Source organism: Pseudopipra pipra, chromosome 3, assembly GCF_036250125.1.
Source record: "Pseudopipra pipra isolate bDixPip1 chromosome 3, bDixPip1.hap1, whole genome shotgun sequence".
Classification (NCBI taxonomy): domain Eukaryota; kingdom Metazoa; phylum Chordata; class Aves; order Passeriformes; family Pipridae; genus Pseudopipra; species Pseudopipra pipra.
Window position 1 is genome coordinate 22,599,126 of NC_087551.1, and position 22,529 is coordinate 22,621,654.

The following is a 22,529-nucleotide window of genomic DNA, read 5'->3' on the forward strand; positions in this document are numbered from 1 at the left end:
AAAGAAATTCGGAACTTTCTGGTTCAGCCTAATGCAGTCTAGCAAAACTGAAGCCTTCAATACTTCCCTGGGATTTTTCCATCTGCATGGAGTTTATAGCTTTTGTAGGGTCTTGTGTCTGTTTCTGGAAACTTGTAACGCAAGGCCACAATACTGACAATGCCCTTTAGATATTATTTACAACCTTTGGATGGTCTCAGCATTATTACAAGCAGAAACAGTTTACTGAGAAAACACTGGAAATTAGCATCCTAGATGCTGAATTTTGATCCCTGCTGTTAAGCAGACATTAGCCAGTTACTCACAAATTACTCACAAATCAATAATTATGCCTAACCATTGCCAGTACTTAGCCTTTTTTTTTTTACTGTGACATACCTGCTGAAGTCCTTTCTGTAAAGTTCAGGATATTATTGTTTTATTTTCTGAAAGTTGTTGTTTAATAAAGCTATAAATATTGATTTAGAACATAGTCAGATAAGGTTAGCTCATTGTGAAGTACTACCAGAAGGAAATCCAGCAGGCTTCTAAGAGAGCTTTCAGCCCAGGAAGCAGCTGGACTATTAAGCGTCTGCCTATTTTATCCATACACAAACCACATCCCTTTCTGGAAAGGGTAGCACTTGTTAGCTTTGGATAAACAGGCCCTCCTCCCAACTACAGAAATGATTATCTGACTAATCATAGTCAGGGTGGATTCACATCTTCCACTTACCTGATGAGGCTTCTGGTGTTTTCCTTCAAGAAGGACTGAGCATCTGATAAAAAAAACCCAAAAAAAACAACAAAAACAAACAAACAAAACAAAAAATCAAATAACCAAAAGAAAATTTTAAGACAATAATAATTTTCTGGGGTTGTTCCTTCCTAGCTGCAGGAATGTTTAAATTACAATGCTAAATGGAGATATTGCCTGCAGATTTCACAGAGGAACATGACCCTGTAGTCATGGTTGTAAAATGAAGAACCCATCTAAAAGTTCAACCCAGTGTTGAAGCCTTTTTATATAACAAAAGGCTTGTGTTTGCTGTGCTCTGCAGCACCTGCAACCTCCTTCTGTGAAGAATCTCCTATACAAAAATAGCTGAGAGAGAATCCCAGTTTTGTGGAGAAGTGAAATTAAAAAACCCTAAACCATTTTCTTACACTGACTCTATTTTCTTTGAAGCAGGTTACTCAAACTTACCTGGTTCACAGCTGATGTGCTGGGCTAAATGTCTGAGGGTAAGTGACAGATCCCTTGCAGAGTGTTCACAAGAGTTCTGCTGTGCTCCCACCGAAGACAACTCTGGGTTTAGAAACAAAAGTTGTGCCATAACTGAAGATAATGTCTCACTCTATCCTCTCTAAGAAGTTAATCTACTCTCTCTCCCCAGATAATCTCTCTGCAACCAAGTGCTTTGTTAAAATAATATTTGCACTACCCTCAAGAAGCTGCCTTTGGATCGCTCTGCTTTAGGGGTTAACTTAAACTTCCTTTTCCTCACAGACCTTTTTCAAAGCAAAGGAGAAATCACTACGCTAGAGTGGAGCAACTCAGCTGTTGCTAATATTTAATTCCTTCCATGCCCTGAGAAAATTTCTCTGGATGCCAATACTCTTGTGTAGAATAAATCTATATACCCTGCATACATGCACTCTGCATGTACATGTGCATGCATGTTTATTAATGACACAGTCAGTCATTCACTTTAAATTCCCCTACATTAAAAGGCAGCTTCTAAGGAAAAAAAAATGAATCATTTTTAGATCATCAGCTGTATCACCAGCTATCAAAAATGCTAATCTTGGCTTCAATCAAGTTTTGCATTATACACTTTATTAGTTACATATAACAGTAAGTAATGATGCCATCCACATATACACATACAGACAATATTGCAATCAGAGAATATTCCTAAAGAATTTTTAATTTTCTCTTGAAACAAAGAATGGTACAGTAACAAACCCGAAATATTACAGCAAAAATATTTGTTATCTTCATGAGTAGAACAAAGACATGAGCAGTAAATAACATGGGTCTTACACAAAAATACATTTCTTTTAGGAATTTTTTTTGCTTAATTCATTCTAGTTCATGTATTAACACCACTTTGCCCTCTTTACAGACTTCAGACTGAATGTGGTGCTGGGAGCAATCACATGGGGTACAATAACAGCTTGTGGTCCAAGAAACATTAGTAGCCTATAACACTTAAGAAGGTGGTACATCCATGTATTGAAAGACAGCAACTAAAAAGGGCACACATTCCCAATTACACAGGAAAACTAGTGAGTTCACAGAATGAAAAATGAAAACAGTAACTGTTTACAGCTTAACCCAATTTCACTTGGTTGTAGATGCACAAGATAGTCTAAATAATTCTCAAAAAACATTTTTTCATTAGGCAACATGGGCTGGCAGCTCTAATTACACACTCCAGTGATTGTCTCTGAAACAACAGACTGCCTTGAACAAAAGAGATGACCAAGAGGATGAAGTTAGGAAAGACCTATTAACCTGAATGGTTTCACATTAATTCTTCCTACTTCTTCCCTTGTTCTTTCTTCCTTGTAAAACATGGACATTCAGCAACAGAAAGAGATGTTATTAAAGACAAGCACCCATCTACAAAATACTTGCTCTGAAGGACTTATCTCAGTCCTAAGCTTAAGAAAGCTCCTGACTGCAGCAATTCCAGTCTATGCCTTACAGATCTGATATTTTCACACCCAGGCAACAGAAATGAGGGGTTTAAGGCCATGTTAGGAATGCTAAATAAAAATGGGTCAATGTTTGCTGGATCTCTCCCACTTAGGTTATCAAAAGTTTGACACGGTCTGGAAGAAATGCAAAGATAAGAGTTATTTTTAAGGCTAATCTCTGAATCTTGTAGCTGAAGGTTATCAATTGCACATCCTAGTGGGCCCCCGGGAACCTGGGGGCAGTCCCCTTCCTTATGTTCCATTACATAAGTTCTCTTTCATCCTCTAGAGCTCTCTTGAAACACTTAAAAGAAAAGCAAATTGAAAAGCAAAAACTGATGCACGGGATTGGAATGCTTCTCCTCACTTGGTTTCTCACGCCATCCTCTTGTAGTTGACATGTTATTCCATTCATGATACAATTACCTCTTTAAACAGTTATGATTTTTAGCACCCACCTCTACTCTTACTGGACAGCTGAGCCAGGATCTCAAGGCTAAGAGAGTCAGAAACCCTATTTCCAGTGCCAGATGGATGTGGAATTTCCAGGCTGAGAAAGCTGGAGCTGCTCAGCCTGGAGAAGAGAAGGCTGCATGGAGACCTCATAGCAACCTTCCAGTATCTGAAAGGGGTCCTATATAGGGAAGCAGGAAAGGGATCCTTTGTCAGGAACTGTGGTGATAGGACAAGGCATAATGAGTACCAACTGAAAAAGGGGAAATTTAGGTTAGATATAAGGAAGAAATTTTTTACTCTGAGGGTGGTTAGACACTGGAACAGATTGCCCAGGGAGACTGTGGATGCCCCAAGCCTGGCAGTGTTCAAAGACAAATTGGACAAGACCTCGAGCAACCTGGTCTAGTGGGAGGTGTCCCTGCCCATGGCAAGCAGGGTTGGAACTAGATGATCTTTAAAGTCCATTCCAACCCCTTAACATTCTATGATTCTATGTTTGATTGAGTGGAAAGCAAAAAACACAAAGCCTCAACTACCCCAAATTTGTTTCTGCCGTGAGCTAGAACCTCAGTTTCTTGACAGATGATAAGATTATTGCATAAAATACTGGTTTGCTCTTTATTTGCTCTTTATTTTGCTGCTGAGCCTTTTATTTAAATACTTTATCACTGCCTGGAAATAGCTCACAGGTTTCCAACTTTCAAGCTCTTTTTAAATCCAGGATATCATTAAGCCTTTATTATTAGAAATATTTTCTTTTCAGGGACCCAACAGGGTTTCCAGCATGCCAAAATCTTGTTTGAACCTTTTCAGAGGGTAGCCAAGTAATTTGACAGGAGATAAAAACACAGGGAACCAGAACTAGAATATTTTTTCAACAATCAGCTGAACATAACTAAAGAAACTGGAAACTAGTAGTGAAGAAAGGAATTAAAAATAAATTTTAAGAAAGAAAAAGGCTCCATCTTTGAATTTGGACAGTGTTTACTGGAGAGGTTAGCAAACATTCTGGATACTGCCAAAGACTTTCTACTGGATATTTGAAAACAATTCCCCAAAACTGCAAAAATATTAGCTTGTTAGGATTTTGCAACGGCAAAAGTCAAAGCAACCAGGGGCCATGAACATAAATATTTTCTGAATCTGTATCTTGCCGAAGAACACAAATATATTTTGGCACACAGTATTATAAATTTTCCAGAGGAAAAGCCACCCACGTATATCAGAAGGGAGAAACTTTCACTTTTCTCACTCAGGCTGAAAATGTGTACATCCCTTGATGGGGCAGTTTATACCACTGCAAGTCATTAAATGTAAAGAACTGACATAATGAAAGCATCTCTACTTCCACTCCTATACCCTTGCCTGCCATTTCAGTATCCATGATTTACTTTTTCTATATTCAGCTACCTCAGTAGCAGACTATTCTTGTTGAGCTCACCTCTCTAGGACCAGCAAGGCCTGCTAGCACTTGACCTGGCAAAGACACATGGACCCTATTTGGCAAGTGTTCCAAGCATGCTTAGCTTACTCCGATAGGTCTTCCCATACAAAATGTTTAAATCAAGATCATCAAGTTTAGAGGCTAAGTTTAGAAACATAACTTTTCAGGATCCTTTTCATACAAAAGGATTCTCTAAGTCTACAGTGAAACAAGGAAAAGAAAAGCACCTCATGATACTTATTGTACCGAAAGGCTATCTTGGAGTTTGGTGTGGTTTAACCCCAGCAGCCAAGCCCCACACAGCCACCCGCTCACTCCTCCACCAGCAGGACAGGGGAGAGAATCAGGAGGGTAAAAGCTGGAAAACTCATGGGTTGAGATAAAGACAGTTTAATAGGGAAAGCAAAAGCCATGCACACAAGCAAAGGAAAACAAGGAATTAATTAACTGCTTTCCCACAGGCAGATGTTCGGCCATTCCCAGGAAAGGAGGTCCTTGTCACATGTAACAGTGACTTGGGAAGACAAATGTCACCACCCCAAACATACCCCCACTTCCTCCTTCTTCCCCACACTTTATATACTGAGTATGATGTCATAGGGTCTGAAACACCCCTTTGGTCAGTTTGAGTCACCTGTCCTGGCTGTGTCTCCTCCCACACTCCCATGCATTCCCAACTTCCTTGCCAGCATGGCAGTACAAAAAGCAGAAAAGGCCTTGGCTCTGTGCAAGCCCTGCACAGCAATAACAAAAACATCTCTATACTATCAACCCTGTGATCAGCACAAATCCAAAACACGGCCCCATAACTAGCCACTGTGAAGAAAATTAACTCTACCCCCATTGAAACCAGAACAGAGTTAAATAGTTCCCCATACTCAACCGTAACAATCCATGGAAAACTTCGAGTAGGATTCTATTCTACCTTCTGGATGGCACTACATCTGTGGGAATTTAAAGAGACTGCATCATTGATGGCACTGAATCTGCAGGCTCAACTTACAAACTGCTGAAACTTAAATGTTTGCAAAAAGTCCGCTAGCTCAGGTCTGACTCTTCCAGTAATAGTAGGACCTCAGTATTATTGTAGTGCTATCAGTTCTGTAGGTGTGTAGGTAAAGCACAAGGTAAAGGAGAAACTTTTCAGAAGCCCTACAGTGAGAAACCCACATCCCAAATTCAGATAAATGTGATCACAAAGTGAATGTTAAGTCTGCTCGTTTTGTAGCTAAGATGTATGTATAAAAGCAAATAGTTGATCAGACAAAGTGAAAATATCACTATTTTCATTTCAGTCATCCTTACAGCTTTTAACAAACTGCAAAAGACATGATTTAAGTTATACAAGCACAAAAATTTCACAAGACAAGTGATAGAATTCATAACAAAGAAAAATAAATGCAAAAAAAGGATAGAAAACATTTTGTGATATTCCACATATATTCAGAGAAAGTTTAACAGACAAAATGGAATTTCTTCAGCAGCACTGATTAAACTCAAGATGAGGCAAAGATCTTTACAAAGTAAAGGCACCAGCTCTTTGTAAACACGTACTCTTCTCACTTTAACTGAGAAAGCACTCAAAATATTCCATGGAGGAAAGCTATGTGGTAGTGTTCCTTATTGCCTGTACTTCACAACAGAGATATCAAAGGCCTTTCTCCTCCTTTTTACTATATTTAATAAGAAGTGTTTTTTCTTCAATTTATCTAGTGGGAAACTCTTTAAACCTCCCCAAAAATGTTACAATGAACGTAAGAGACAGTGTTCTCTCTTATCTGCCTTCTGATACCTATCAAGAAGTTTCAAGGCAAAAGAAATGTCAGATGCCAGTATGAACCATACACGTCATCTCTCGTTTTCAGTATTGTGCTATCAGTTTCCCAGAAGGAATCATTGGCTTGTATTAAAATACAGATACATTTAAAATAAAAAAGGAACTCGTGAACATCCTCCTGCTGTGCAGCTCCCTGCTCTTTGACTTTTCAAACGCACCAGCAAAGACTGAGCAAGAAGAGAAGATTAGATACTTCCAATCATGACAATTGTACTTCAGGATTCCAGATTTTTTCAAGTATGCATCCTGAATGTACATGTCTCCCTAGTGTGGAGAGTGTTCACACAGTTCTTTACCAGTGAAACTGCAAAACTTGAAAACCGTTAAAATAAATATTCCATACAAAGATGAATTGTTTGCATCGTGGGCAAAATGAACTGAGCATCTTCATGGCTTCCACCACACATCTACCACCAATATCAACAAACACATTTTACTACTCATACACACAAATCCAGTGATTATACTAGTTCATATTGTTCCATATCCAACCAAACTTGTGCGTTTCTAAGTCACCTTCCTTCAGCTTTATAAAGTTGACTGAATTTTTAACGTAGTGCTTTCAGGTTCTACAGGACTGTCAACTGGTACCTGGGGAGAGAGATTAAAAAAAAACAAAACCACAAACACAACAGGAATTAGGCTGTTATGCAGCAGAACTATTCCCAACCTCAGTATTCTTAGTTAACTGTTAAGTTAGACTCTAGTAGTATATCTAATCAATTAGACCAATTAAGCAATTATAGAAAGCCCTATTTTCCCTTCTCTCTGTTCCCTAAAAAAAAAAAAAAAAACAAAAAAACCCCAAAAAAACCCCAAACAAAAAACCCCTTAGAATTTAGTTTCTTAGTATAAATCTAAAGCATGGATTTATAGCATATAGATGTCTGGCACATATGGATTAACTTCCAGTTTTTTTCTCCATTACATTTAAACACTGTAGAATCTTGATGATCAAGGTTTGGTATCAAAGTGCTATTGCACATTATTAACACAGACAGCTTTCAATTATTTATGGTAATACCAGGGCAAAGACTCCAACTTTTCTTTTATCTTGGCTAATATAAATGAAGCTGTGTGACAACCTAGGCTAATTAGGAAGGTGATAACAGAAATCAGACGAGTCACGGGCCACTGCCCTTAAGCAGCATATAAGCCCCAAGAAAGCCCCGACTCAGGCCGGCAAACCCACAGGATGCCACACTTTGAACACACAGCTGCACAGGTTTTAGGTTCAAGTTAGCTCATACAGCACCAGCTTAGAAGTTTCTGAACCTCCTGCAGACACTAACTGCGTGCAGTTGATCACAGATGATCAAAAGCTGCTGTACATGTAAGACACCTACACATAAAAAGAAGTACAACAGAGGATCTTGCAATGTCTGACTCTAAAAAGCTGTCTCATGTTTTGATCCACTGAAAAAAGTTTTTGGTGAGAACTTTATTTCTACTAGTAACTGTGGTAATTTGGAAAAGTTGCTGAAATGTGGTCTTGGAACCTCATGAGCAGCAGAAAGGGCTATGCTCACTCTTCATTTAAATTGAGAGGGTGCTTAGCATAAGAACAACGCAGCTCTTTATGCAGCACAGTACAGAAACTGCAGCATGGCTTTTATTCAGCAGACTGACTTCACTTGAAGGGACTGCAGATATTTCAAATAAAATGCACAGTCTATAGGATGGCCTCATAACTCAATACACAAAAAGGCTTCACAATTTACAATGCTACCTGCAAATATGAAAAAGCAAGATTCAAGCAATAAAATCAAATATTAATATTAGCCAGTTAAAATTCAGGAAAATCTGGGAGCAGAAGGTACTTTAGGGTTTTTTCATGGGAGCTAAGGGGAAAAACAGATATCTGAGGGCAGCATCCCATGTGGCTCTGTTGTTCCAAAACAGCATGGAAACAGTCATAAGATTTTGTATTTACTCTTTTGCAGTTAATATTGTTATGCCAATAGAAGCCAAGCATTCAAGTAGGTAATACAATCACAGAGTCACCACTTACAGCTTTAACATCCAAATTCATAATCCCTGAATTCACATTGTGTCTTCGCAAATCTGATTTTATTAAGGCTGAAACAAAAAAAAAACGAAAAAAGAAAGCTGGTTCACAACTTTGCAATGACATGCATGTCAAGGGAAATGATTGCACAGTGCAAGGACATGAAAGCTGTTTTCAGCACATTTTCAAAATACCTGTATTCACTCTTTTGCGATTGGAACTCATTGCCCATTTGAACTTGCTCCCCACAAAGCATACAAAGCAGAAAATGACAATAAAAGCTTTTAAAGCACAAGTACTTAAAGCAAAGCTTGATAGTTTTAGCACTTTCAGCACATTTGGAAGTATCAACATGCGTAAGTCACTGGTACAGTTCTGGAACACATCAGCAGTTTCTTGCATTTGGAAAACTGCAAACTGCCTCCATTTATGCATTTCTTTCCGTTTACCATCCTACTCAGGAGATAGATATCTATGTCTCAAATTCAAGGCATGACCCAAGAAATGGATGCCAAATGGCTGTTGCTATATTAGCAACATCATCCTTAAAACCTCCACATTTTTACATTAAAGAGTAAACATTACTTGTATTTCTAATTAATTACCTGTTAAGATAATGCCCACAAAAATCCAAGCACAAAGAAAGAGGTTTCCTGCACGAGGACTGTAGTCTGTTGTGAGTTTTCCTTGAACAAGTGTAAAGAGAATTCCAAATATCTATAAACAAACAAGTCAGTTCGTCAGGATCACACAGAAAAATGTCATCACTTTAAAAGTTTCAGGTCACATCTTATAGAAACCAAATTACAAAAAACAAGGGCTACAGCAACACAACAGAAACTTAGTAGCCAAGTCTAAGAAAGCCTTCCTAGACCTGAACATAGTGGTCTTCCCAAAATTACTTTGCTTGAAGAAATAAAATGATACAACCTGTGCTGATGCATTAAGGAGACCTGAGGAAGTGCCTTCAGACTCTGGGTATGTAATTTCCACAGCAAATTCAAACCCAAGTGGAAGATAGCCAGTCATGAAGAACCTGTTGAAGAGGAGAGTAAAAGGATGGCAGGTGTGGCCTTCATCTATTACTACAGCTAAGAAAATCTAACATACACATTGGGTATTAGGAATTAGCTGGTACTCTGAACTGTCATGTTTTCATGACAACGTAATTCAATAATTCTTTTGTTTGCTTCATTCCCTCAACAACATCCAAGAATTTTAGCCAAACATCTCTCTCTCTTTAGGACAAAGATGTTTTAACATATTTGTCCTATCTCCCATAACCACCTGCATTCCACTCCATACATACGAAACAACCTTATCTGACCAGTCCACTCCATAATTGAAGCCAATTCCTCTCAAATGAAAGACATACAGAATCATCAGCACAGATATCCATGCTGAAGGACAAAGAGAGACTATCAGTAGGGAGTGAGGCTGTACACCGGCTGTACATCTGCTAGAAGCTGCTATGGAATAAGCTGAGGGGACTGACAGATGACAGGAAGAGAAGGGGCTTAATGCAGTTGAGGTTGTGTCAAGACATTTCTGGCTTTACCTGGTCTGCTGTGTCTAAATACAGCACCATTCCCTCAGCACCTTTTGAGGCTTTTAGACCATGTATCTATGATGAGAGCTCATGCTCTTCCGAGTGATCAAAGTAACCAGCATGTTGCTTGGGCTATCAAAGTAGAGATTAATCAAAATGCAAAGAAGCCAGTCTTTCTAGATTTGCTCATATTCTAATCACTTTTCCACTGGACAACAGGAAGCTGCAACTTTACTGCAGACAGCTTTTTGAACTGCAGCCAAATGAACTGACCGTATAGAGACTTAGGTCCATAAAAATGTTAAATGAAATTTACTGAAAAGTGAGTTCCTTTATTCTGATTTAATGGAAGGTGAAATCCTAGTAAACCTACCTGTACTGTGAGCTATAGGCGTAGGTTGAGACCATGGTGACAGAATACACAGTAGAATCATCTAATTAAAACAGTTAAATACTGTTTCTGAACAAAAGTAAGTCTTCTAATGCTTTTTAATTGCTCACCCAAGTACTCCTCCAGTCACGAACACTACTATAAGGTATCCGAGGTCCAGGGTGAAGGTAAATACCAACATCCCAATGAAAGAGAGAATGTAAACAATCAAAGTAGTTTGCCTGCAACCCAACAAAAAAAAAAAAAAAGTTAACATTCTTAACAGAAGGTCATAGCACATTACTGAAGCATGGAAGAGCAACATAAACATTACTTACTCTCTAACAACAGACATTCCAAAGCTATAAAATTTGCTTCATCCAATTCTGACTCAAACATAGCATGCAATGAGAATATATTCCTTCCTGACCTCTTCAGAGCCTTGGTTATATGGCTGCTTCACTCAAGGCTCAAGACACAGTACTCAGACTCTCAGAGTGGACAATCACAGCAGATACTACTACCTCAAGACTATTTTAAGTTCTCTGCTATGTTGTACCTCTCAACCATTCTGCAGTGCTGCCCTTTACATGACACATCAACACAGGAGCAGCCAAATTGAACACTCTTAACAATAAAAGTCAGCCCACTAAGAGGCATGTCAAACAAATCTCATTATAATGTTCTATTTATTTTAAATCTGGAATAAGGGATGTCATCCAAATTCTTAAAGCACATATTTATAAGCCAAAACACATGCAGAAACAAAGCCAATCTACAGCATTAACATCCATTAGGTTTCTAGAGCTCTTGCACATAATGTGCTATGAGTCACAGGGGAGAACTACTCCATCACAAACAGTGCTCCAGGCCAGTGCTTGCTGCTGGGGGCCTTGGGTGTTGCACCTGGGAGCTCCTAGTCTCCTAGCTCAACAGAGTTCAGCTCCATGGTCACCTCCTGAATTAAAGCTGATGTTATGCTTACTAATGGGACCAGGAGCAGTATAAAAAAATTGAGAATCCATCACCTGTCCATCTTGCAAAACAGTGCAGAGTAGGCTTTAAGCCTTTATGCTTTCCTAGGAGAAGAAGCCCCCTGGGCCACCTGGCCATTGTATGTAGGACTTACAGTGCTTTCCTCGTTAGCCTTATACTCCTGAAGAGACAGGGGTAGATGGAAAACCCCTTGGCATCTTTGCATTCCTCTCCCTCATTTCTTTTGGTCAAGAACCAATAAGAGCCTCAAGTTTTCACTGTAGCCTCAGAAACTTGTGTCCATGAAGGCCACTAAAAGATCAGGGATGAACTGCATTTTATCATCAGTTCATTTCAGCCCTTACACTGCAGTATTTTTCGAATGCAATTGCAACACTCTCCTACCCCTGACCCCAGACATGCCTACCCACACTTACTTGTATGTTTTAGTGTAATCCAGCCACAAACCACAAATAATCGAACCCACCATTCCTGCCACCACCAGTGTCAAGCCAATTCTCCCAGCGTTCACTTCTTCTCCCTTTCAACAAATATTTATATGGTGCTCATTAATAACTTGCTTCCACTCAGAGTCAAGTTCAGACCTCATGGCAGTCAAAAGTGCAAACAAACATTTCTATGACTCCCACAGCAGTATGGTACAAGAAACTGTAGAGATGTATAAAGGACACCAAACATCTGAGCACACATAGCACCTACATAATAACAAACATCACCTCTGCAAATGTACAGTGAAAAAAACAAAAAGACAAAGAAGATATGAGAAACTTACCTCATAATGAGTTACTATCATCTGGTTTAATAACGTGGAGACAGAATAAAATGTCCCAGTCATAATACCTGCAGTACCAAAATAAATACTTCAGTCATTCCAGGGGTAGCCAAGCAGATCTGCTACCCTAAAGAAATATTCTTCTTACATTTAAGACCCACATCAGAGGCAAAACCTTTTATTTGCCAGGTGAAATCTCTTTGCTGGACCTATAAATGGTATTTTGCATCCTGCAAGATTTTCCAGAACTGGCAGCTGAATAAATAAAAGTTTGATACTCCCTCCCCTGTAAAAAACCACCATCACAATTAAAACTCAGTGTGCTTTCAGCACACATTTGAACTGTTCTGCCAGACTACAGCCGGGCAGCACCACTTACCATAACTGATCAGCAAAAGTATAAATGGAGTATTTTTGAACAAGTTAGTAATGGACTGCTTGTAGGAATAATCCTCAGGAGGTTTGGTTTGCAGGACTGCTTGAGAGTGACTAGGAGGATATTTGGGCTTTTCTTCAAACACTGGGGAAAAAGAAGAAAAAACAATTTGGATTTATCTTTACCAAACTAATGTGGGGTTTTTTTGTTTTTGTTTTTTAAGTGTTTCAGCATGATGATTTTCAGAAGACTGACCTGTGACTCTAAGACTTCCATAAAAAAATATTCTAGATTTTGTCATTAAAGGATCAAGTCACAGCCACAAGTTACATCTGATTGCTACCAACAATCTGAACTTTTAGATTAACAGAGGGAATTCACATTATATCACAATGTCCTTGTAGCAAAAAAAATAAGAGAACTAAATATTCTGAAAGACGTCACCCCATGTGAAGCACGACATACAGTGAAGTGGTTGTTGCTTAACTCTGGCACAACAGGTGAGTGTACACAAATAAACTGGAGAAAATGTAACCTCAAATACTTTGAACAGTCACATGCTTTAAGTGAGATGTTGTTAACACTCCCTATGGTCAGCATTTAAATTCCAGGAATGAAACACTTACCAACTCCTGTTAAGAAGAACAAAAGTGTGGACACTATTGCTGTTCCATAGAACATGATGCTGATGTTATGTGCCATAAGATCAATATCATTAGGTGTATTTGGAACCAGAACAGGTGGCAATAAAAACCCAATTGCAGTGCCAAGCTGTAAAGCAAGAAAACCAAAAATAATTTTTATGTTCATAGGGAAATTAACAGAAGTGAAAAGTCTTACCAGGTAGAATTTAGAATTTTTATCATAATAAGTATTAATAAAACTATCAAGGAAAAGTGTTCCTTTGGTATCATACTTCTGAGCCATTTTCTCTTGATGATGTTTTACAATCCGAGCTTCCATAACTCAGGTTTTAACCTTTTCATTTCTAAATTAGATTCCGATACTACACCTCGTGTATATCTATACTACACCTAGCACACATCTAAGAATCCTTCACAGAAAAACACTGTGCATGCACATAAATTTGTATCAGTCATCCTGCAACTGAAGGGCTGGAGTTGACAGAAGACTGAAGCTACTTTTGTAGAAATGCTCTTCTCCATTCCTGCCGCCCTAGTAACAAAGACTGACACGCAATGTTTACTGATTGAGCTGAGAAGAGCAAGAGAAAAGGAACATCCTTTTTAAGAAACACAAAACAAAATCCTAAAGAAAATTCACAGAATGAACTAGCATCTGATTTGTATTTGGAGTAAATTCCAGCATAACAACTGATTTTGTATTAAAGAGACAAAAAAACAAGGACTGAAATTTTGGGTATATATATAAAGCATTTTAAAACATGAAGAAACAAACATCTTGGACTACTCTCCAATTTCTCTCTTCTGCTCCTCCAGAACTAAACTGCTTTTTAAAGTGCTAGAACATTTATTTTGTAACTAAAGAACCTGCATCTATTTTAGGTAAAATAAAACAAAAAAAAAAGGGCACAAAAGACTGTTGGAGTAGTAAGTCTAACACTTAGAAAGTACATTTAAGGTGTGCCACAGTGCTTACAAAGCATCCTTTGTGCATATCCTGATGTGTGGTTTGCTACTTTTTTTTTTCCCCCCACAAACCATCGGATTTACACAGTATCCAGTGGTCACATAAAGACTGTGTCTCTTTTTGTCCTCACCCTTCAGTATATAAATCTACAAACATGAACGCAGTACACAGTTACTTTTTTTTCCTCAAGGTATGTTTTTTTCTCCCCCAGTAGGAGCCAATACAGCACCCACAATATTCCAACGAAGTGGAGTGATGCCATTTTTCACCATTTACATCTAGAGAGGTTAAGGCCAGAAGGATCAAGAATTCCAATGACTTTGGCGTGCCTTGCTTAAGATGCTAAATACTTGAGGCAATCTGGCACTCCTAACAACCCTTGGCAGGTACATCGCTGCATTCCCAGTGATTTGCGCTGAACTGCAAGTGATCAGCATCTAAAGAGGTAATGGGTACAATCTGATTTTTCATAACTACCCTGTCCCTCCCCTGCCTGCAGTCCCAGCCCTGTTTGCTGCAGCTCTGAAGTTATAAAAAGTTTCTGATAAGAAATCGCATGACCAACAGCACAGTGGATTATAGCAAAATGTTCTGTTACATAGTTTGCCTTGTGCAATTAAATAAATACACCGAGACCCTAACAGAATGTGTATAACGAAGTGAACTGCAGTAGAATATACAGACAACGTTACTTCCAATTTCTGATTTGCCATCTCACTCTTTCTATCTAGCTTTTGAGGGTTTGGGCGGGGAGGGGGGGAATTTTTAGTTTGGTTTTGGAGTTTGTTTTTTAAGAAAGCAAAAACTGAGAACAGAGAAATGTCCTTGTTTGACACCATATCAGACTTCATGCGTCACACGCAGGACCAGGATCTTCAGACCTCTGTAGCACAGAGCTCTGAGGTAGCAGTGTGTGACACAGCTGCAGAATAAGCCACTGTCCTCTGCACAGGACTGCTGGAGGGAGACGAAACACACCTTGTCAGTGCATTTCACAGGTTTTTCCCTGGCAGAGGACCAGCAAGCACCTCGGCACAGTGAGATCAGTTCTACCTTCTGGAGGGGAATATGCCCCTATGACTTATTTTGTTCACATTCTCTTCCCGTTTCCCTTGTCCATCTTTCTCGTGGTTCCTATGCACACAATCCCAGCTCTGCTACTCCTGTCCTGCACCACTTTGACCCCCTCATCTCAGCATCCAAACAAAGCATCAGTTTCAGACTTCAAGTTGGATCCTTGGCACTGTACTGCAGAACTGAAAACCCAGTAACTCCTTGGTACTTGAGAGGACTGGTGCATGTTTGGAAGAGTGGAAATTTAGCTGCCAAAGAAACCTTTAACTTAATTCCAGGATGTAGATCCAAAATTTTTGCTCAACTGCTGAAACAACCAACAACACCTGAAATCTTCAGTCCGAAGTGAATAGTTGACTTGTACACTGAAAGACCTGAATGCAAAAAACCATTGTTTTGAAAAAACTGCAAACAGACAGGTATAAGCTAATGAGCAACCCTAACTGTAAATACGTAACATTAAAGGTACCATTGTAATAATCCAAAGTGCACAAGCATAAAATCATTAGACTCACATGAGAAAAAAAGAAATCCCCCACTACCTTAATCAAACTCTACCTAGGACCTCAGCCTGCGCCAGTGACGCTGATTGGAATCTTAGCAATATTTTGCCACCAAAAAAAAAAAAAAAAAAAAAAAAAAGCAGGGACAGTGGCACAGTGTGAGAACAAGGCTATAGGAGGAAAAAAACCAAGTATCATACCTGCACCTGTGCTTTCAGATGCACCTGTTCCAGCTCTCTGAAACTGGCCAGGACCAGGGAGCTTGAGGAAATCCAGGACTCAGTTATCAGCTCCCCACAGTGATGTGAACTATCACAGCGTAACAGAAAACTTCACGAGCCACCAGGGTATTGACTACTGGCACCTGGCAATTAGAGGCCATATTTTAAAAAGCAGAAACTAATATATGTTGGCGCTGGGGCTCTTCATGAAAGTTCACGTACTTCAACACCCCTCCAACCGGGGGTGGATTCAGTCATATGAATCCAAATGTCAAAATGCAAGAGGAAGAGAAAGTGGAATAAGACCACTTCTGAAAAGGGTCTTGACTGGTGTACTCCCGGCAGCTGATGTGGAAGCGTGTGAGCTGCTACACGCTGCCACACGGCCGGGGTCCGGCACAGCGAGGCTGGCCGGGCAGGGCAGGGCAGGGCGCGGCGCAGCATCACCGCACACTTGTCCCCACTCCCTCATCTTTCCACTCTCCAATGTCGCCCCATAACCGCTTCCTGGAGAATACCTTTTCCCACTTAAGCACCTTATTTTTAACTCAATGCCAAACTCCAAGGAAGACCACCTCTCCAAAGCCGCCCTTGCTCCCCTCCGCCCCTACCTGGTTGCCCAGCACAGCCACGGCGCAGGCAGTGGAGACCTCGGTGGGGCCGAACCAGACGGAGGCGATGCGCGACGGTAGCCCCAAGATGAAGACCTGGGCGATGGCACAGACGGTCTGTGCGGCCAGGGTGAGGGGGTAGCGCTGGGGGGCCAGGCTGCCGCACTTGAGCCAGGCGCCCAGAGCGTTGAGCCCCGAGCCCAGGAGGGCGGTGAGACGCAGACCTCGGGCATCCAGCAGCCAGGTGGCCGGCAGGATCAGCGGCACGTAGGCCACCATGTAGACCATGGAGAGCCAGTCGATCTGCGTGAACGAGACGCCATAGAAGACGGAGAAGACGTTGCTGAGGATGCTGTACTGGATCCACTGGAAGGCGTTGACCAGCGAGTAGCAGCTGAAGACGGCCAGAACCACCAGCCGCCGCCGCGACAGGCGCGTCTCCACCCGCCCGCCGCCCGTCGGCAGCATCGCCTCGGCCGCTGCCGGGGCTGCGGGCTGCTCCTCGCCGCCCGCCGGGGCCGCCCGCCCGCCGTCCGCCGCCTCCTTGCCGGGCAGGAAGCCATTGCAGCGCGGCAGCGGGGGCGCGGCGGTGGCTGCCGGCATCTCCCCGCTCTCCCCCTCCGCCTCCTCCTCGCCGCCGTCCTCCACCATCTCGGCCGTCTCCCCACCCAGCTTCCCCGGGAGCAGCGGCGGTGGCGGCGGGCGCAGTCCGGCTCTGTCGGCCAAGGTCACCTGGCTCCGAGTCCGCTCCGCTGCCGAGCCCACGCCGCCGGCGCCGCCGCCCCGCCCCGGGGCCGGGCCCCGCAGCTCGGCAGGGCGGGCGGGGCGGGAGGCGGCCCCGAGCACGGGCGGGTTTCGCCGGGCGGGGCGGCACTGCTGTGGCAGAGGTGAGGATAGAAAGCTAGGACTGCAGCCCTGATTGCTGGGAGGCTGTCGGGAGTGTGGATGTATGTATATACATCTGTATCTCTCTCTCTCTATGTCTATATATATAGGCACACATGTATATACACATCTATATATATATATATACATATATACATAGAGGTATTTATTTTGTTCACACCTCTGCTCCCATTTTCTTGATCCATCTTTCTCACGGCTCCTATTCACACAATCCCTGCACTCCTGCTCCTGTCCTGCACCACTTCAACCTCAACATCTCAACATCCAAGTGATAAGTGTGTGCGTACATATAGATATATATATGTACACGCACACACTTCTTTCAGTCTTTTAAGCTGAACTTGGAAGGGTTGTCCACATGGGTGACTGAAAATCATAGGGAGATGGCAGTGGTGTAAATAATCCCCATGACATCCCCAAGGAACAAGCAACATCACTTCCTTCCTGTAACCATTTTGGTGTCTGGTGTGCCTGACCCAGGCAAGGCTGGGTGATCACAGACCAGTGCTTTGTGGCTCGTTCCTTGCTCCTCTTCCTTGGCACAGGTCAGGTCGCCTCGGCTGCTGCACCATCTGTGTCAGACACATAGGCCATACCACTCCCAGCACGTTCTGAGAAAATCTCTGGCCTTCCTCTGCCATAATAAGATCCCTGGCCATCCCCTGCCATAATAAGATTCGTTTCTTCACAATGGTGATGCAGAGAAATGTACTAGGGTGAAAAGAGATGGATGGGCAGAGACAGAGACCCACACTGAAGCAGAGGGTGGTTAATACAGTGCATCACCAGGGTGTGTGCATCCACCCCAGCCCTTCATTGCCTCCAGAGCCGCAGGCAAAACATTCCTTGTTTCCACTCAACCTCTGAAATTTGATTTGACACATACCCCAGAAAACTGGCCATCTGGCCTTGTGCAGAGGCGGGTAGATATCACTTCAGTAAGCAATCTTCCCTCAAACCCCACTCAGTATGTGCCTGCACAGGAGCAGTGTCTGGCAGCCCCTGTCACAGTTTGTAATTCTGTTGCAGACAGTGTCCCCTAATAAAAAGACAGATTGTTCTCCAAAGAGCAACAGGAAAATATAGAAATATTTAATTTTGTTACCAATGTTAATAGTATTTTACTGGTTTCTGTGGGAAATCATTTGGCGTGTGTTCAGCAAATAACACATCGCACATTGTTCACGGGTATGTCAGAGCCTAATCAGATCTGTCTGTGTGGTAGATATGCTTAGCCACCAGTCTTAAGTACCCTCATTAATTATGAGTTGGTATTTTACTCAAGATTAGTTGACCTATGTAAGCCACAGTTCCTGATCTTATTTACAGCATAAATAATAATATGAACACATGCTTCAAACTATTAATTTGGCTATGTTTTCTTTCCCTGAGCACTTAGCTGAGCAACGGTAGTGATGATTGCAGACACCATGGATTTTTAGAGACTACTGGAAGTATATCCTGAATTTGCAGATTAGAGGTATGTGCTAGAAATTGGATCTTTAAAAATAGTTACCCATGACAGATTCAGGCTCTTCTTGCCTCTGTCATTCATTCCAAGAAAAAGCCTGATTTATTTCTACTTTTCCTGTGTAAGATCAGATGCTGGGTAAATTTCTTCCAAATCCTCTGCCTGACTTGACAGTTCAAGTTCTATATACTGTAGCAATGGAGCCTTTTTCAAACACGAGTTCAGGAGAAAGAAGTGTAGTGGGATCTGAAACAAATAGTATCAAAGCAACAGAATAGCTGGCTTTCACTTCAGGAACGTATGTCCATATTATATATTATATGCTGAAAATGCACCTGTGACTATGTCTGTGCTAGTACTTCCAGCAGTGGCTGTTTATGATCCCTGGCACAGGCTGTAGCTTGGCTTTAGGGTCAGGAAAAGTACCATGACACTTTGGTTGGGTTGTATAAATGTAGCTTTAACATCCTAAATTACTCTTGTTCTTTTGGAAGAAGGTATAAACATTGATCTACATCCAATTTTATTTAACATTTTTTCCCACTGAATTTTGGATGACCTCGAAGTTCATCCAAAGATAACATTTACTCCTTAAAAGCAGAGGAAAGTAGGCTTTTTTCTCTCATTCTTTTAGTGTGGTTGCACAGGGCTCTATCTTAGGTCCTGTGCTTTTCAATATCTTCATAAATTACTTGGACCCAGGACTGGAAGGAATACTAAGCAAGTTTGCAGATGACACAAAACTCGGAGGAGATGTTGACTCCCTCAAAGGCAGGGAGATCCTGCAGAGAGATCTTGACGAATTAGAGGACTGGCAATCCTCAATTGTATGAAGTTCAACAAGGGAAAGTGCCAGATTCTGCATCTGGGATGGGGCAACTCCAGATGTACGTACAGACTGGGGAATGAGGTGTTGGAAAGGAACCTGGGGAATATGAGTCAGCAGCGCCCTGGCAGCCAGGAGGGCCAACCATGTCCTGGGGGGCATCAAGCAAAGCATCACCAGCCAGTTGAGGAAGGGGATTGTCCCTCTCTGCTCTGTACTAGTGCAGCCCCACATTGAATATTGTGTGCAATACTGGGCACCACAATATAAGAAAGGTATTAAGCTATTAGAGTGTCCAAAGGAGGGCTTTGAAGATGGTGAAGGATCTTGAGGGGAAGCTGTGTGAGGAGTGGCTGAGGTCACTTGTTCTGTTCAGCCTGGAGAAGAGAGGTCTGAGGGGACACCTCATTGCAGTTACAACTTTCTCATGAAGGGAAGTAGAAGGGCAGACACTGATCTCTTCTCTGTGGTGATCAGTGACAGGACCCAAGTTGTGTCAGGGGAGGTTTAGGTTAGATACTAGGTAGAAAAATTTTCTTCACCCATTGGATGCTGGAACAGGCTCCCAGAAAAGAGGTCACAGCACGAAGCATTTGGATGATACTCGCCAGCACATGGTGTGACGCTTGGAAATGGCCCTGTGCAGGGCTAAGGGTTGGACTCTGTGATCCTTATGGGTCCCTTGAAACTCAGCATATTCTGTGATTCTTTGATTCTGTTATTCTTTTCCTACTGTTACACCCTTGGCTGCATACAGCAGGCAGAGCTGCTGCCAGCTAATATGCTCAGTGGAAGGTTTGAATCCAGCCTGTGCTAGAATGGCTGGTACACCTTCGGTTTCACTGCTACAGTGCCCACAGAGTATCATCTGTCTTCTCTATCCACCCAGTGGTTCAGCACAAAACAACATCATCTGCTTCCCACATGGAAGAAATAACTAGACACCAGGGAACTGTAGATAAAAAGAGGTAAAGTCTGGTAGTGGAAAGAGCACCTCAATGACAGCTAACTCCCATAAGGAGAAGAGACTTTTTTTCCGGAAAGAAACAAGTTTATTTACAGCAGATCAACATGGAGCCAAATCCACCTTTGCTACAGCTGCACTGGTCTCAGTGAAATAAAACCAGGTTGACTTCGATGAGGTGCGGCCAATACATTTCCATCCTGGGAACATTTATCTCCAGAAGTATCTTCCTATACAAAAAAAAAAAAAGAAAAGGCAAACCAAACTGACAGCATCAAGGCAACGCCTTGATACTTATCTTCTGTCTTTTGATACTGCTGTATTTCATCAGCTTCACAACCATTACTTCTGATTTATAGCCATTTGTATGAGAAGCAGGGCCAAGGACATAGTTGCCCAGCAAGAGAATGTTAGCCCATGAGAAATGTCTATGGTATTAAAATGTGAGTCCCTGGATTTCTGCATTTCATGGACAATTTATAAAGCTAAAAATGGAACACTGATGTCAAGGTTTACAGCATAAGTTTAGCTTAAAACTGCTGCTGTCCCTTCTAAATCTACCCTCTAACTGAAAATTTAGGCTCTCCTGAATATTCCTATTAGTGTTAGTGCCAGAAATTGCTCATGGATACCCAAATGTTAGTGAAGTTGTTTTCCTGAATGCTGTGAAAACGCTAAAATATGTTATGTATCACGCAGTCACTGGGAAGCAAGTGGTACTAATTTACTCCATAGAAATTATTTTCTTCTACCCAAATTCCAGAAGTCAGGCAGGGACCAAGCACTCAAATTTCCAAGTTGGAGAAAGTTAAAAGGCAGTTAGAGATTCAGTATCCTTACTTGTAGTGATGTTATTGTTCCTCCTGTAGGATATGGTCCATCAAAAGAAAATATAGTTTCATAATATTTCCAAACTTTAATTTTATCTTGCAGGTACTGAATCTTTGTACAAAAAAAAAAAAAAAAAAGGCTCAGAAACAGCCTTTTTGTTTCAGTCCAGGGAATTTCACAAAATAAAGGAAACTCAGCTACGGTGTTGCTTTCAGGGTGTAATTAACTTTCAGATATCCCTAGCTGGGTTATTTCAGTGGTATTAATTCCTAGTTAAATCCTTCTTCCAAATCTCAAAATGTTATCTAAGCCCACCACCCAAAAAACACATGTCAATCCATCTTTGTAAAACTTGAGACCAAGGTTAGGAGTCTGAAACAAAGAGATAGGATGTTACCAAAATATCAACACTTCTAAAAAAACCTAGAACTTTTATGTACATCAGGCACACAGTTAAGACTTCCAGATTTTTCTAGTTTTAATGTTTCAAATCAAGTACATCAGTCTCTAAATGAAACAAATTAAACTTTATTTATTTAACTCTTGGTTATGATTTTCAATGCAAAAATTGACCTCTTCATGCAGAGAAAACCTACATGGCAGGAGTCCACCAGGTACTTGTCTTCCAGACGAGTTGTTTAAACAAGAAAACGACAGCAGTTTAAGAAAGGGATTTCAGAACAAAAGATCTGAAGTTCCAACTGGGCTAGAAATGAACTATTTTAGCAGGATATTAAACAAACTTCAATAAGCTGCACTTGAAAGAAATTAGTTGGAGAGTCATATGCCTTAAATATCTTAATTGAAAGCTCTGAGAGAATGCAGGGGAAAATGTAAACATCCTCTTCCTCCTATGCAGTCCTCATTCCAGCAATATTTGCCCAGTCTCCCCATAAGATAAAGTCATAACCCCACCTGAAGAAAAAGCACTTGCAACAGAAGGCACTTGTCTGAAATTTGTTTGTATCTATCTCTCAGGGTTTGCCTGGCCACTCCAATTTGGGAATATGACTGCCCA

General features: G+C 41.4%; 1 protein-coding gene across 2 annotated transcripts; it reads right to left on the bottom strand.

The window, feature by feature from the left end:
• Nucleotides 1-1,797: 1,797 nt before the first annotated feature.
• FLVCR1 (FLVCR choline and heme transporter 1) lies at nucleotides 1,798-17,310 on the bottom strand. Of its 2 annotated transcripts, XM_064648265.1 has the most exons (10): nucleotides 16,514-17,296; nucleotides 13,120-13,264; nucleotides 12,497-12,637; nucleotides 12,118-12,185; nucleotides 11,762-11,865; nucleotides 10,481-10,591; nucleotides 9,361-9,466; nucleotides 9,036-9,147; nucleotides 8,434-8,501; nucleotides 1,798-7,013 (listed from the first exon to the last, which is right to left on the bottom strand). In XM_064648265.1, exons 1-10 carry the CDS (start codon nucleotides 17,162-17,164, stop codon nucleotides 6,951-6,953), a joined length of 1,569 nt encoding a protein of 522 aa, XP_064504335.1. In that variant the 5' UTR covers nucleotides 17,165-17,296; the 3' UTR covers nucleotides 1,798-6,950. The 2 variants fall into 2 exon arrangements, with proteins under 2 accessions (XP_064504335.1, XP_064504336.1); XM_064648266.1 differs by lacking the exon at nucleotides 8,434-8,501 and having other exon boundaries at nucleotides 16,514-17,310.
• Between the last annotated feature and the right edge of the window lie 5,219 nt (nucleotides 17,311-22,529).